At 42.3% G+C, this 14,538-nt stretch overlaps 1 protein-coding gene across 1 annotated transcript; it reads left to right on the top strand.

Annotated features, from left to right (window-relative positions):
* Nucleotides 1-8,322: 8,322 nt before the first annotated feature.
* Nucleotides 8,323-13,829, top strand: LOC135531051 (stonustoxin subunit beta-like). The gene is made up of 2 exons (XM_064959187.1): nucleotides 8,323-8,371; nucleotides 13,279-13,829. Exons 1-2 carry the CDS (start codon nucleotides 8,323-8,325, stop codon nucleotides 13,827-13,829), a joined length of 600 nt encoding a protein of 199 aa, XP_064815259.1.
* Nucleotides 13,830-14,538: the final 709 nt, after the last annotated feature.

Raw genomic sequence — 14,538 nt, 5'->3', positions numbered from 1 at the left:
GTCAATGCAAACTGTTTGATGTAAACACCTTCTTTTAACTGTGAAGGGTTAATGCCACACGGTCAAGGTTAGGCTTGCACAGATCGGGAGGACCTTAGGAACATTCCTGTGGTTGAATTGTCTTTCTAAACCTAACGGTTCCGCCGCTGTCACCCAAAATCAAATGACGTGGTGCAGGCTTCATTTTGGGCCTACTTTTCTCATGGTCGCTGCGCTCAGACCGAGCGAGCTACGGTCAAGTGGGGCGTCTCGTTGAACTCGGCACAGTCTGGACACTATGGTGATGCCATTTTTCATGTTGATTTCAGAATGCCATTTTGGTGATGGTCCCTCTCCGCTTCAACATATTGCAAATTAACAAAAGTCAACTAGCAAGTCAGTGTCCATCAGTCAATTAGATGTCATTCTGACACCAAACTGATATCAATTGACACCAAACCCACTTTTTCCAACTCATTTAGAAGCCAACTATCACATATGTCAGAGCAGGCCCATAATTCACAGCGCAATTCGTTTAAAACATAATAAAAACGTAAAACACATAGTTACGTTCTAGCTGCGGGTCCAGTTCGGACATTATGTGTAGTCCTAGCTGAGGCGACCCCGAATCCCGAGTTTCGGCTTGATAGGTCCTTCGGTGCCCGAGTAAAACCCTAATTGGTGCTGAAAATCCACTTTTTTTCCATGACATGCTATGGGGTCCTTGAATGAGCTATCTGACAGAAACGTTGGGGTCCGTCTCTATGGGCCGAGCCGGTTTCATTTCACCTAGTCTTGTGTCTGAGACTTTTCTAAATGTCGCCATTTTAGTAATGGTCAAAATGAATTGAAGTCATTGCAAATGTACGAGGCTGTTTCTCGGTCCGAGAACCTTCTAGAGCCACCTAACTCACCACGCACTATCGACCTGAGGTCTAGAACAGGTTTCTAAAGTTTCGGAACTCTAGGTCTGACGGTTCTTTTTTGCTCAAACAAAGCTAACTATTGGAGGCCCTGTCATACCTTAAATCCCGTGGAGGGCTTCTCCCTCTCTCGTTGATAGATGCTGGCTACCTCTGTCCGGTTCTCCTCTCTTCACTAGATGGACGGTAACTTTAGTATCTAACCCCTCTGTTTCCAAGGACTGAACTTTTGAATATTATTTTCGAGGCGCCTCAAGTAGACTGAACACATTACATTTTTAATGCTTTTTTTTCTGATGAAAACTAGTTCATTGCATCCGCCATGGAGCCCAGTTTCATAATATTACCATATGTCCCTGGTTATGAAGTAATTGTGAAAAAAGGCCTTATCTTAGGTAATCTTTCACCCTGCCAGATCCTCTGTTTGGACCACCACCCAGGACAACGGATCAGATCCTCTGTTTGGACCACCACCCAGGACAATGGATCAGATCCTCTGTATGGACCACCACCCAGGACAATGGATCAGATCCTCTGTATGGATCACCACCCAGGACAATGGATCAGATCCTCTGTTTGGACCACCACCCAGGACAATGGATCAGATACTCTGTTTGGACCACCATCCGACCAAATACTTATTTTCCACCATCATTGGCAAATAAATTCTTACAAATCCTACAATGTGATTTTCTGGATTTTTTTTCTCATTTTGTCTGTCATTGTTGAAGTGTACCTATGATGAAAATTACAGGCCTCTCTCATCTTTTTAAGTGGGAGAACTTGCACAATTGGTGGCTGACTAAATACTTTTTTGCCCCACTGTGTGTGTGTGTATATATACATATATAAAATAGATATGTAGTATCTGCCAAAGTAACACCCCTGTAGACAAAGAAGAGCTCTCCAGTCGGTACCAAAACATTCAAAGGACATATTCTCAAAAGTGAGGTTTCAAGCTTATCAACGTTTAAAGCAGAATTACTTTCCCATTGTTCCTAAAATGTAGAGTGTGATATACTATTTCTAGCCCTGAGTCTCTGCTTATATCCAAAGTGAAAAACATAATTTCAAATGTTGCTATATAAGACCGAATCGAGCTGGTCAATCACATTTGAATGTGTAAAACCTAGTAGTACTGCTGAATTCTCTGAGAGTGAGGCAGATATATATTAGTACTGTGTAAAACCTAGCGGTACTGCTGATTTCTCTGAGAGTGAGGCAGATATATATTATTACTGTGTAAAACCAGCAGTACTACTGATTTCTCTGAGAGTGAGACAGATATATATTATTACTGTGTAAAACCTAGCAGTACTGCTGATTCCTCTGAGAGTGAGGCAGATATATATTATTACTGTGTAAAACCAGCAGTACTACTGATTTCTCTGAGAGTGAGACAGATATATATTATTACTGTGTAAAACCTAGCAGTACTGCTGATTCCTCTGAGAGTGAGGCAGATATATATTATTATTGTGTAAAACCTAGCAGAACTACTGATTTCTCTGAGAGTGAGGCAGATATATAGCATTTAGCAAAAAAACATGATTATTTCTCTCTGAAATGACAACATCGAGTTTTAAACAAATAGATGTCTGTCATTGAACAACCCCATGCCATGATTAGATAGTGAAAAAACACACCAATATCATTCAAAATTTCTGTAAACAATAAAAGCCATTTTACGAACATTTCTGGATATATATATATATATTCTGGATATATAGCGCTTCAGAATGAAACTCTTTCTATGTTTCCCCATCTGAGCTCAGAGTAGATGAGAGATGTAATGTTTGTCTCTGTTGTGTTGAAGCTCAAACAAGCGGAAGAGACCAGCCTCCCCTGTTCCCAGCTGTGTGTCAATGAAGAGTGACTGGTCTATGGATCATTCTATAGTGTTTAGAGAGGGAGACATGTCTACTGAACAAAGGTAAGAAGAAAACATGGGTCATGGTCAGTGAGTTAAACAACACTGTCTCTAGTCATTTCTCATCTCCCATTTTCCCATTTATTTTTGTTGTTTTCATAATCCATAGGCTAATCATTTTGTCCATTTTCATAGTCCTAAAACACAGTTAAACAAACACAACGTGTGTGTGTGTGTGTGTGTGTGTGTGTGTGTGTGTGTGCGTGCGTGCGTGCGTGCGTGCGTGCGTGCGTGCGTGCTCCCTGGATGAGGAGATGTAATCTCATGTTTTGTCCACAGTAACCAACAGGAGATATCAGAGTCAGAGTAGCTCAGTGGTCAGTCTTCCCAGAGTCTCAAACAGACCTGGCCTCCATATTCAGTGTATGTGGTCCTGTTGTGTACATTTGTTTTTGTTTACCTCAAGTAAAGTTGATTTGTCAATCATTCATTAATGTGTTAATGAGAAAGCATTTATTCTCTTGCTTAACTTATTTACTTTATTTATTTCAGTTGCTAGAAGAGAATATTATGACATTTTTGAAGAACGAGCTGAAGATGTTCAAGAGGATTCTTAGTCCAGAACTCCCAGAAGGCTTTGAGAGTCAGAAGCAGGATAAGGAAGTGGTGGACGCTGAAGATGAGAAGCAGGAGAGCAGTGCCAGAGAGGGGGCTCTGAAGATCACACTGCACATCCTGAGGAAAATGAACCAGAAGGACCTTGCTGACAAACTGGAGAAAAGTAAGATCTGTCTGCCTCATGATGAATTATGTTTTATTACATTTAAAAGTTGTAGCTAAAGTACAGCTAAAGTAGCTGTGTAACTCAATGATATTGAAGCAGCCTTAACACAGTAGCTAGTGACCTCATCAAGTAGCAGCAGGGATGTGTTGTGGTGATTCATTTAGAGAGAGACAACATTAATAATACAATCAATAATACCAATAATAATAAAATACGTCACACCAGTCTGTAATGAATTATGAAAACATTTACACAGTCAGTTAAGAGAATAAATTACAATAATTGTAAACTTTATAACAGTACGACAATACTGTAGACATTAAAACAGATGTGATATTAATATCCTCTGTGTTAGATTCAGATTCATTCTAGATTCAGATGAGCTTGCTGTGATTTTCCAAAGTGAACTCAAATCTAATCTGAAGAAGAAGTTTCAATGTGTATTTGAGGGGATCGCTAAACAAGGAAACCCAACACTTCTCAATAAGATCTACACAGAGCTCTACATCACAGAGGGTGGAACAGGAGAGGTCAATAATGAACATGAGCTGAGACAGATTGAGACAACAATCAGGAAACAAGCAAGACCAGAGACTGCAATCAAATGTAACGACATCTTCAGACCCTTAACTGGACAAGACAAACCTATCAGAACTGTGCTGACAAAGGGAGTCGCTGGCATTGGAAAAACAGACTCTGTGCAGAAGTTCATTCTGGATTTGGCTGAAGGAAAAGCAAATCAGGATGTCCAATTTGTATTTTCATTCCCTTTCCGGGAGCTAAATTTGATGAAAGGGGACAAACACACTTTAATTAAACTTCTTAATCACTTCTCAAAGGAAACCAAACAATCAAGAATCTCCAACTACGACAAGTACAAAGTTCCGTTCATCTTTGATGGTCTGGATGAGTGCCGACTGCCCCTAGACTCTCATCAAGGGAAATCTGCTTCCCTCTGCTCTCCTCTGGATAACTACCCGACCTGCAGCAGCCAATAAGATCCCTTCAGGGTGTGTTGACCAGGTGACAGAGGTACGAGGGTTCAATGACCCACAGAAGGAGGAGTACTTCAGGAAGAGATTCAGTGATGAGGACCTGGCCAGCAGAATCATCTCACACATAAAGACATCAAGGAGCCTCCACATCATGTGCCACATTCCAGTCTTCTGTTGGATTTCTGCAACAGTCCTTGAACACTGCTGAAACATCAGAGAGAAGAGATGCCCAAGACTCTGACTGAGATGTACACACACCTTGTGGTGTTTCATACCAAACAGAAGAATGAAAAGTATCTTGGGAAAGAAGAGACAGATCCACACTGGAATAAAAAAAGAGCATTCTGTCACTTGGAAAACTGGCTTTTTAACAGCTTGTGAATGGCAATCTGATTTTCTATGAAGAAGACCTTAGGGAAGCTGGCATTGATGTCAATGAAGCCTCGGTGTATTCAGGATTGTGCACACAGCTCTTTAAAGAGGAATGTGGGCTGTACCAGGTCAAGGTGTACTGCTTTGTTCATCTGAGCATTCAGGAGTTTCTGGCTGCTGTATATGTGTTCCTCTCATTCATCAACAACAATGAGAATCTAATGGAAAAACTACAAACAAAGTCTAGTAACTTTTCTTTGCAGTTCAGAGACGGGCCTGAAGTTACTGTCTACAAGAGTGCTGTGGATAAAGCCTTACAAAGTGAGACGGGAAACCTGGACCTTTTCCTCCGCTTCCTTCTGGGCCTCTCACTGGAGTCCAATCAGAAGCACTTACGAGGTCTATTGACAAAGACAAGAAGCAGCTCACAGAGCCATGAAGAAACAGTCAAGTACATCAAGGAGAAGATCAGGGACAATCCCTCTCCAGAGAGGAGCATCAATCTGATCCACTGTCTGAATGAACTGAATGACCAATCTCTAGTGGAGGAGATCCAAAGCTACCTGAAATCAGGAAGTCTCTCTAGAGCCGGCCTATCACCTGTACAGTGGTCAGCTCTGGTCTTTGTGTTGCTGACTTCAGAAAAGGAGCTGGATGTGTTTGACCTGAAGAAATACTCCAGATCAGAGGAAGGTCTTCTGAGGCTGCTGCCAGTGGTCAAAGCCTCCAGAGCTGTTCTGTGAGTAAATAAAATGACAAATAAGAATGAATCATCAGGAAGAAATATTCAGTTTAAAGAAAAGTAACATATTGTATCCATGCATTGGTGTTCACATTAGTATAACAATATAACCATACAATTCTAGGAGACGGAAGGTGAATCTATATGTTGTTTGAGAGAATAAACCAAATGCATCTGCCATTGTCCTTCTACACTACTGATGTTAAATGAACAATTTTAAAAATTTGAATGTACCTTTATTTAACCAGGTAGTCCAGTTGAGAACAAGTTCTCATTTACAACTGTGACCTGACCAAGATAAAGCCAAGCAGTGTGACAAAAAGACAACAACACAGAGTTCCACATGGGATAGACAAGCGTACAGTCAGTAGCAAATTAAATTAGATTTGGGAGGTAAGGCAATAAATAAGCCATAGTTGCGAAATAATTACAATTTAGCAGATTAACACTGGAGTGAATAGATGTGCAGATGATGATGTGCAACTTGAAATACTGGGGTGCAAAATAGCAAAACAACTATATGGGAATGAGGTCGGTAGTTGGATGGGCTATTTACAGATGGGCTGTGTACAGCTGCAGTGATCGGTAAACTGCTCTCACAGCTGATGCTTAAGTTAGTGAGGGAGATATAAGTCTCCAACTTCAGTGATTTTTGCAATTCCTTCCAGTCATTGGCAGCAGACAGCTGGAAGAAAAGGCGGCCAAAGGTGGTGTTGGCTTTGGGGGTGACCAGGAACATATACCTGCTGGAGCAAGTGCTACAGGGTGGGTGTTGTTATGCCAGTGAGCTGAGATAAGGCAGAGCTTTACCTAGAAAAGACTTATAGATGACCTGGAGACAATGGGTTCGACGAATATGTAGTGAGGGCCAGCTGATGAGAGCATACAGGTCGCAGTGGTGGGTAGTATATGGGGCTTTGGTGACAAAACGGATGGCAATGTGATAGACTACATCCAATTTGCTGAGTAGAGTGTTGGAGGCTATTTTGTAAATTACATCATTGATATATACAGAGACAAGAGTCGGTCCGAGAATTGAACCCTGTGGAACCCCCTTATAGACTGCCAAAGGTTCGGACAACAGGCCATCCGATATGACACACGGAACTCTATCTGAGAAGTAGTTGGTGAACCAGGCAAGGCAGTCATTTGAGAAACCAAGGTTGTTGAGTCTGCCGATAAGAATACGGTGATTGACAGAGTCAAAAGCCTTGGCAAGGTCAATGAAGACGGCTGCACAGTACTGTCTTTTATCGATGGCGGTTATGATATAATTTAGGACCTTGAGCATGGCTGAGGTGCACCAATGACCAGTTCGTAAACCAGATTGCATAACGGAGAAAGTATGGTGGGATTCAAAATAGTCAGTAATCTGTTTGTTAATAACTTGGCTTTCGAAGACTTTAGGCAGAATGGATATACAGTTGAAGTCTGAAGATAAAATACACTTAGGTTGGAGTCATTAAAACTCCAACCACTCCTTAACTCCAACCACTCCAACTTTTCAACCACTCCTAAAATTTCTCGTTACAAACTACAGTTTTGGCAAGATGGTTCCTCCTCGGGCTAGGTATCCCGCTTGCGGGACAACTTCCGGTGAAACTGGAGGGCGGGCAATTCCAATAAATAATCATAAATAATACGGATATTAAACATTTAGGTACATACAGTATGTGTCTTATTTCGGTTGAAAGCTTATATTCTTGCTAACTGCACTGTCCGATTTACCATAGCTATTACAGAGAAAGCATGCCATGTGATTGTTTTAGGACGGCGCCCCACATCAAAATATTTTTCCACCCGTATAGATATCATAAAGTCACAAATAGCGAAATAGCGATTAAATATTCACTTACTTTTTGAAAATCTTCCTCTGATTTGTCATCCAAAGGGTCCCATCTATAACATGTAGGGTAATTTTGTTATATAAAATCTTTCTTTATATCCCAAAAAGTCAGTTTAGTTGGCGCCATCGATTTGAGTAATCCACTCATTCAACATGCAGAGAAAGGAATCTGACAATCTACTCCTAAACTTTGTTTCATCAATTCAAAATACGTTTATTTTTACTCCTAAGATACCGTAAAATGTAATCAAACTATAATATTTATTTCAGAACAAAGTATGTTCAATACTAATTGAGTGTATTTTAACTTCTGACCCACTGGGAATGTGATGAAAGAAATAAAAGCTAAAATAAATAATTATCTCTCTATTATTCTGACATTTCACATCCTTAAAATAAAGTGGTGATCCTAACTGACCTAAGACAGGGAATTTTTACTACAATTAAATGTCAGGAATTGTGAAAAACTGAGCTTAAATGTGTTTGGCTAAGGTGTATGTAAACTTCCAAATTCCACTGTAGGTCTGTAACAGTTTGGGTGTCACGCCCTGACCTTAGAGATCCTTTTAAATCTATATTTGGTTAGGTCAGGGTGTAACTAGGTTGGGCAATCTATGTTTTCTATTTCTTTGTTGGTATGGTTCCCAATCAGAGGCAGCTGTCTATATCGTTGTCTCTGATTGGGGATCATACTTAGGCAGCTTTTCCCCACCTGTAGTTTGTTGGATCTTGTTTTGTGCTGTTTAGTCCGACTAAACTTTTCATTTTGTTTGTATTTGTTGTTTTTTCAGTGTTCATTGAATAAAGTAAGATGTATGCCTACCACGCTGCACCTTGGTTTGATCCTTCCATCGACGAATGTAACATTGAGTCTAGAGTGTAACCCCCTTTGAAGAGGGGGATGACCGCGGCAGCTTTCCAATCTTTAGGAATCTCAGACGATATGAAAGAGAGGTTGAACAGACTAGTAATAAGGGTTGCAACAATTGCGGCTGATCATTTTAGAAAGAGATGGTCCAGATTGTCTAGCCCAGCTGATTTGTAGGGGTCCAGATTTTGCAGCTCTTTCAGAACATCAACTATCTGGATTTTGGTGAAGGAGAAGCTGGGGGGGGCTTGGGCAAGTTGCTGTGGGGGGTGCAGTGCTGTTGGCCGGGGTAGTGGTAGCCAGGTGGAAAGCAAGGCCAGCCGTAGAGAAATGCTTGTTGAACTTCTCGATTATCGTAGATCTCTCTGTGGTGACAGTGATTCCTAGCCCCAGTGCAGTGGGCAGCTGGGAGGAGGTGCTCTTATTCTCCATTGACTTTACAGTGTCCCAAATCTTTTGGGAGTTAGTGCTACAGGATGAAAATGTATGTTTGAAAAAGCCTTTGCTTTCCTAACTGACTGTGTATATTGGTTCCTAACTTTCCTGAAAAGTTGCATATCACGGGGGCTATTCGATGCTCATGCAGAACGCCACAGGATATTTTTGTGCTGGTCAAGGGCAGTCAGGTCTGTTCTTAGTTCATTTTTTTTGAATGGGGCATGTTTATTTAAGATGGTGAGGAAAACACTTTTAAAGAACAACCAGGCATCCTCTACTGACGGGATGAGGTCAATATCATTCCAGGATACCCCGGACAGGTCAATTAGAAAGGCCTGCTTGCTGAAGTGTTTTAGGGAGCGTTTGACAGTGATTAGGGGAGGTTTTTGACCGCTGACCCATTACGGATGCAGGCAATGAGGCAGTGATCGCTGGTTGAAGACAGCAGAGGTGTATTTAGAGGGCACGTTGGTCAGGATGATATCTATGAGGGTGCCCATGTTTACCAATTTAGGCTTGTACCTGGTAGATTCCTTGATCTTTTGTGTGAGATTGAGGGCATCTATCTTAGATTGTAGGGCGGCCGGTACGAACTCTGAAGTTAGATGGGGGGATATAAATTCACATATGGTGTCCAGGGCACAGCTGGGGACTGAGGGGGGTCTATAACAAGCAGCAACAATGAGAGACTTATTTCTGGAAAGATGGATTTTTAAAAGTAGAAGCTCAAACAGTTTGGGCACAGACCTGGATAGTATAACATAACTCTGCAGGCTAACTCTACAGTAGATTGCAACTTCTCCCCAGTTCTATCTTGATTCGAAATGTTGTAGTTGAGGATGGAAATTTTAGAATTTGGGCCATCAGGGTTGGCAGAGTGTGCGAAAGCAGTGAATAAAATTAACTGAGGGAGGAGACTTCTGATGTTAACATGCATGAAACCAAGGCTTTTACAGTTACAGGAGGCAACAAATGAGAGTGCCTGGGGAATGGGTGTAGTACTGGGGGTAACCTCTACATTACCAGAGGAACAGAGGAGTAGGATAAGGGTGAGGCTAAAGGCTATAAGGACTGGTCGTCTAGTAGGTTGGGAACAGAGAATAAAAGGAGCAGATTTCTGGGCGTGGTAGTATAGATTCAGGGCATGATGTACAGACAAGGGTATGGTAGAATGTGAGTACAGTGGAGGTAAGCCTAGGCATATAGTGACAATGAGAGAGGTTGCATCTCTGGAGGCACCAGTTAAGCTCGTGAAGGCCTCCGCATGTGTGGGGGGTGGGACAAAAGAGCTATCTAAGACATGTTGAGGGGGACTGGGGGCTCCACAGTAAAATAAAATAATAACAATAAACAGCAGTAGACAAGGCATATTGACATTAGAGAGAGGCATAAAGCAAGTGTTGATTGGGAGAGCTAAGACAACAGTGGGTAAGACAACAACAATGGGTAAACAGCTAAGGCAACAACAACGGGTAAACAGCTAAGACAACAACAACGGGTAAACAGCTAAGACAACAACAACAATGGGTAAACAGCTAAGGCAACAACAACGGGTAAACAGCTAAGACAACAACAACGGGTTAACAGCTAAGACAACAACAACAACGGGTAAACAGCTAAGGCAACAACAACGGGTAAACAGCTAAGGCAACAACAACGGGTAAACAGCTAAGACAACAACAACAACGGGTAAATAGCTAAGGCAACAACAACGGGTAAACATCTAAGGCAACAACAACAACGGGTTAACAGCTAAGGCAACAACAACGGGTTAACAGCTAAGGCAACAACAACGGGTAAACAGCTAAGGCAACAACGACGGGTCAACAGCTAAGGCAACAACAACAACGGGTAGACAGCTAAGGCAACAACAACAACGGGTAAACAGCTAAGGCAACAACAACAACGGGTAAACAGCTAAGGCAACAACAACAACGGGTAAACAGCTAAGGCAACAACAACGGGTAAAAGGCGATGAATGGGCAGAGAGGGTCAGTTAGGTGAGACAGGTAGTCGCTAGTCGCTACTACGGTAGGCGAGCAGGAAACACTGTGTTCAGAAAGCTAGCGGGTCTGGACAAGCAGATGGCTCTTCTGCGGCATCACAACGGAAAACATGTTGAAAACAATTGGACAATTACATCGGCAGACCAGTCGTGATGGATTGGCGGGGCTCATGTCGCCAATTGGCAAAAGAGGTAGTGTAGCCAAAGAGTTAGCTGGTATACTTTCTCGGCTCGCCGGGAGATGGGCTTAGCTCGAGGCTAGCTGGTGCGAGCTTCGGGGCAGAGCCTCTCGGTAGCAGCTAGCTAGCGGTGATGATCCTGTGTAATGGTCCAGATCTTGCTGCAGGAATCTGGTGATGTAGTGGAGAAAATCAGTTTGATATGCTCTGGGTTGATACCGCGCTGTGCAGACTAGCAGGTATTATCCGGGCTAAAAGCAGCTACAGGTAATGGGGGTGAGGCGGGTTGCAGGAAGGGATATATAATTTGGAAAAGGAATAAGAGATTGAAATAAATTGAAATATATACAAAAATATACCAAAAAACCCATAATATTTACACTGGACAAAAACAAAAACGTTCAAATGCTACGCCATCTTGGATTAGGCTGTCTAGTCACAGAGGAAGGCTGTGCTTCTCTGGTCTCAGCTCTGAGGTCAAACCCCTCACACCTGAGAGAGCTGGACCTGAGCTACAATCACCCAGGAGACTCAGGAGTCAGACTGCTCTCTGCTGGACTGGAGGATCCACACTGCAGACTGGAGAAACTCAAGTATGTAGAGGGTTTATTTCAATTTATGTCAATGTTCATGTGTGTGTGTGTGAGTGTGTGAGTTCAGGTGTATCACTCAATGACTGTCTGTTCTTCTGCTTACCGCTACAGTGTGGAACATGGTGGATAGAAAACAATGAAACCTGGGCTTCGAAAATGTGAGTGTTGACTGCTGTGAAGAATATGACTAAGAATAAGTCTTAATTCAAGTTAAGTCAAAGTCAAAGACCATAATCATTACTTACTTGGTCATATTAAATATCAGCTGTCGTTCTACAGAAGCAGAAATCTGGGACATCAAAGTTTACAAAGAGTTGCTTTGACAGTGTGTGTGTGTGTGTGTGTGTGTGTGTGTGTGTGTGTGTGTGTGTGTGTGTGTGTGTGTGTGTGTGTGTGTGTGTGTGTGTGTGTGTGTGTGTGTGTGTGTGTGTGTGTGTGTGTGTGTGTGTGTGTAATTAATGGGAATAAGTGTGTTTTATATTACCATGCAGTATAACATATGATCATTCAACAAGTCTCAAGTTACCTTAACTTCTCCTTTTGATACCTAGAAACATCTACATTAACTTCTTGAAACTCCCCAACCCGGATCCGGGTTTGTGACTAAAGCCTCAGGCTCATTAGCATAACGCAACGTTAACGATTTCTGAAAATCGCAAATAAAATTAAAATAATGCGTTTGCTCTCAAGCTTAGCCTTTTCTTAACAACACTGTCATCTCAGATTTTCAAAATATGCCTTTGAACCATAGAAATTGACTAATTTGTGTAAGAGTATGCAAAGCTAGCATAGCATTTTGTGTAGCATGTAGCACGCAACATTTTCACAAAAAACAGATAACCAAATAAATAAAATCATTTACCTTTGAAGAGCTTCTGATGTTTTCAATGAGGAGAGTCTCAGTCACATACCAAATGCGCAGTGTTTCCTGAAAGCGTCTGTGTGTAGGAGAAATCGTTCCGTTTTCTACATTGCGTCTGGCTACCGAAACAAACCGAAAATGCAGTCACCTACAACGTGAAACTTTTTCCGGATTAACTACATAATATCGACCGAAACATGGCAAACGTTGTTTGGAATCAATCCTCAAGGTGTTTTTTCACATATCTCTTCATTGACATGCAGTTCGTGGAAGCTTGCTTTCCTCTCTGTGTCCCATGGAAAAATACTGGCAGGTGACTTTTGCGCACCAATTTCGGCGCAGGACACCGGCGGACACGTGGTAAATGTGGTCTGTTATGGTCAATCTTCCAATGATCTGCCCACAAATAAGTCACAATGCTGCAGACACCTTGGGGAAACGACAGAAAGGGTTGACTAATTCCTCTTGCGTTCACAGCCATATAAGGAGATCATGAAAAACAGAGCCTCAAAAATCCTTGTCATTTCCTGGATGCCATCTCATCTTGGTTTTGCCTGAAACTCACGTTTTAGGGTACGCACAGAGAAGATCTTTGTATTTCTGGACACGTCAGAGTGTTTTCTTTCGAACGGTAGCAATTATATGCATAGTCGAGCATCTTTTTGTGACAAAATATCTTGTTTAAAACGGGAACGTTTTTCATCCAAAAATGAAATTGCGCCCCCAGAGCACCAACAGGTTAAATTAATTAGTGAAAAGTGAGTTGACATTCTAATGTGAATGATGATGATTTCTAATATTGTGTCTGGTTTCATCCATCAGATGTCTGTGATCTCACACTGGACACAAACACAGTAAACAGACTCCTCTCTCTGTCTGAGGAGAACAGAAAGGTGACATGGAGTAGAGAGGAGCAGCCATATCCTGATCACCCAGAGAGATTTGAGGACTGTGGCCAGGTGCTGTGTAGAGAGGGTCTGACTGGGCGCTGTTACTGGGAGGTAGAGTGGAGTGGGGGAGGGGCTGATATAGGAATGACATATAAAGGAATCAGCAGGAAAGGAAGGAGTGATGACTGTTTGATTGGATACAATGACAAGTCCTGGAGTCTGTTCTGCTATGACAACAGTTATATTGCCTGTCACAATAATAATGACACTACCATAGACGTCCCCTCCTCCAGCTCCCACAGAGTAGGAGTGTATCTGGACTGGCCAGCCGGCACTCTGTCCTTGTACAGAGTCTCCTCTGACACACTGACCCACCTCCACACATTCACCTCCACGTTCACTGAGCCCCTCTATCCAGGGTTTAGGGTTCATGATGATACCTCAGTATCCCTGTGTCAGGTGGTCCCTGTGTCAAACACATGACGTTTCACTCTAATCAGGGTCATGTTCAGTAAGACACCCTGGAGCAACAATGTAGAATATCTTTCTAGTGTGTAAACATATGATTGTATATATTCATGAATAAACACCATTGAAGTTGACAGACATTGTCAACTCGAGTCATTCATTTATATAATGAATCAACACACTGAGTTGTTAAAACGGGTTTCATTTACAAATCATTGATCTTGTTGGTTTTTTCTCCCCAATTTCATGGTTTCCAATTGGTAGTTATAGTCTTGTCTCATCGCTGCAACTCCCATAAGGACCAGACACCTAGTTGTAAGTAGTTGTCCACATATTCTAAGTCAGAACCATCCAGAGTAGTGATGCTAGTCGGGCGGGCGGGTGCGGGCAGCGATCGGTTGAAGCGCATGCATTTAGTTTTACTTGCATTTAAGAGCAGTTGGAGGCCACGGAAGGAGAGTTGTATGGCATTGAAGCTCGCCTGGAGGTTAGTTAACACAGTGTCCAGGGAGTGGCCCGAAGTATACAGAATGGTGTCGTCTACGTAGAGGTGGATCAGAGAATCACCAGCAGCAAGAGCGACATCATTGATGTATAAATAGAAAAGAGTCGGCCCGAGAATTGAACCCTGTGGCACCCCCATAGAGACTGCCAAAGGTCCAGACAACAGGCCCTCCAATTTGACACACTGAACTGTGTCTAAGAAGTAGTTGGTGAACCAGGC

The sequence above is a fragment of the Oncorhynchus masou genome, unplaced genomic scaffold (assembly GCF_036934945.1).
Source record: "Oncorhynchus masou masou isolate Uvic2021 unplaced genomic scaffold, UVic_Omas_1.1 unplaced_scaffold_1503, whole genome shotgun sequence".
Lineage (NCBI taxonomy): Eukaryota > Metazoa > Chordata > Actinopteri > Salmoniformes > Salmonidae > Oncorhynchus > Oncorhynchus masou.
The sequence above is the reverse complement of the archived record's forward strand: the minus strand, read 5'-3'. Positions and strand labels throughout refer to the sequence as shown.

Excerpts from the sequence above, each read along its gene's own strand:
- LOC135531051 (XM_064959187.1), top strand. The coding sequence starts at position 8,323 with ATGTATGCCTACCACGCTGCACCTTGGTTTGATCCTTCCATCGACGAA. Across the intron at positions 8,372-13,278 it reads TGATCCTTCCATCGACGAAT|ATGTCTGTGATCTCACACTG; the intron begins GTAACATTGAGT and ends TTCATCCATCAG.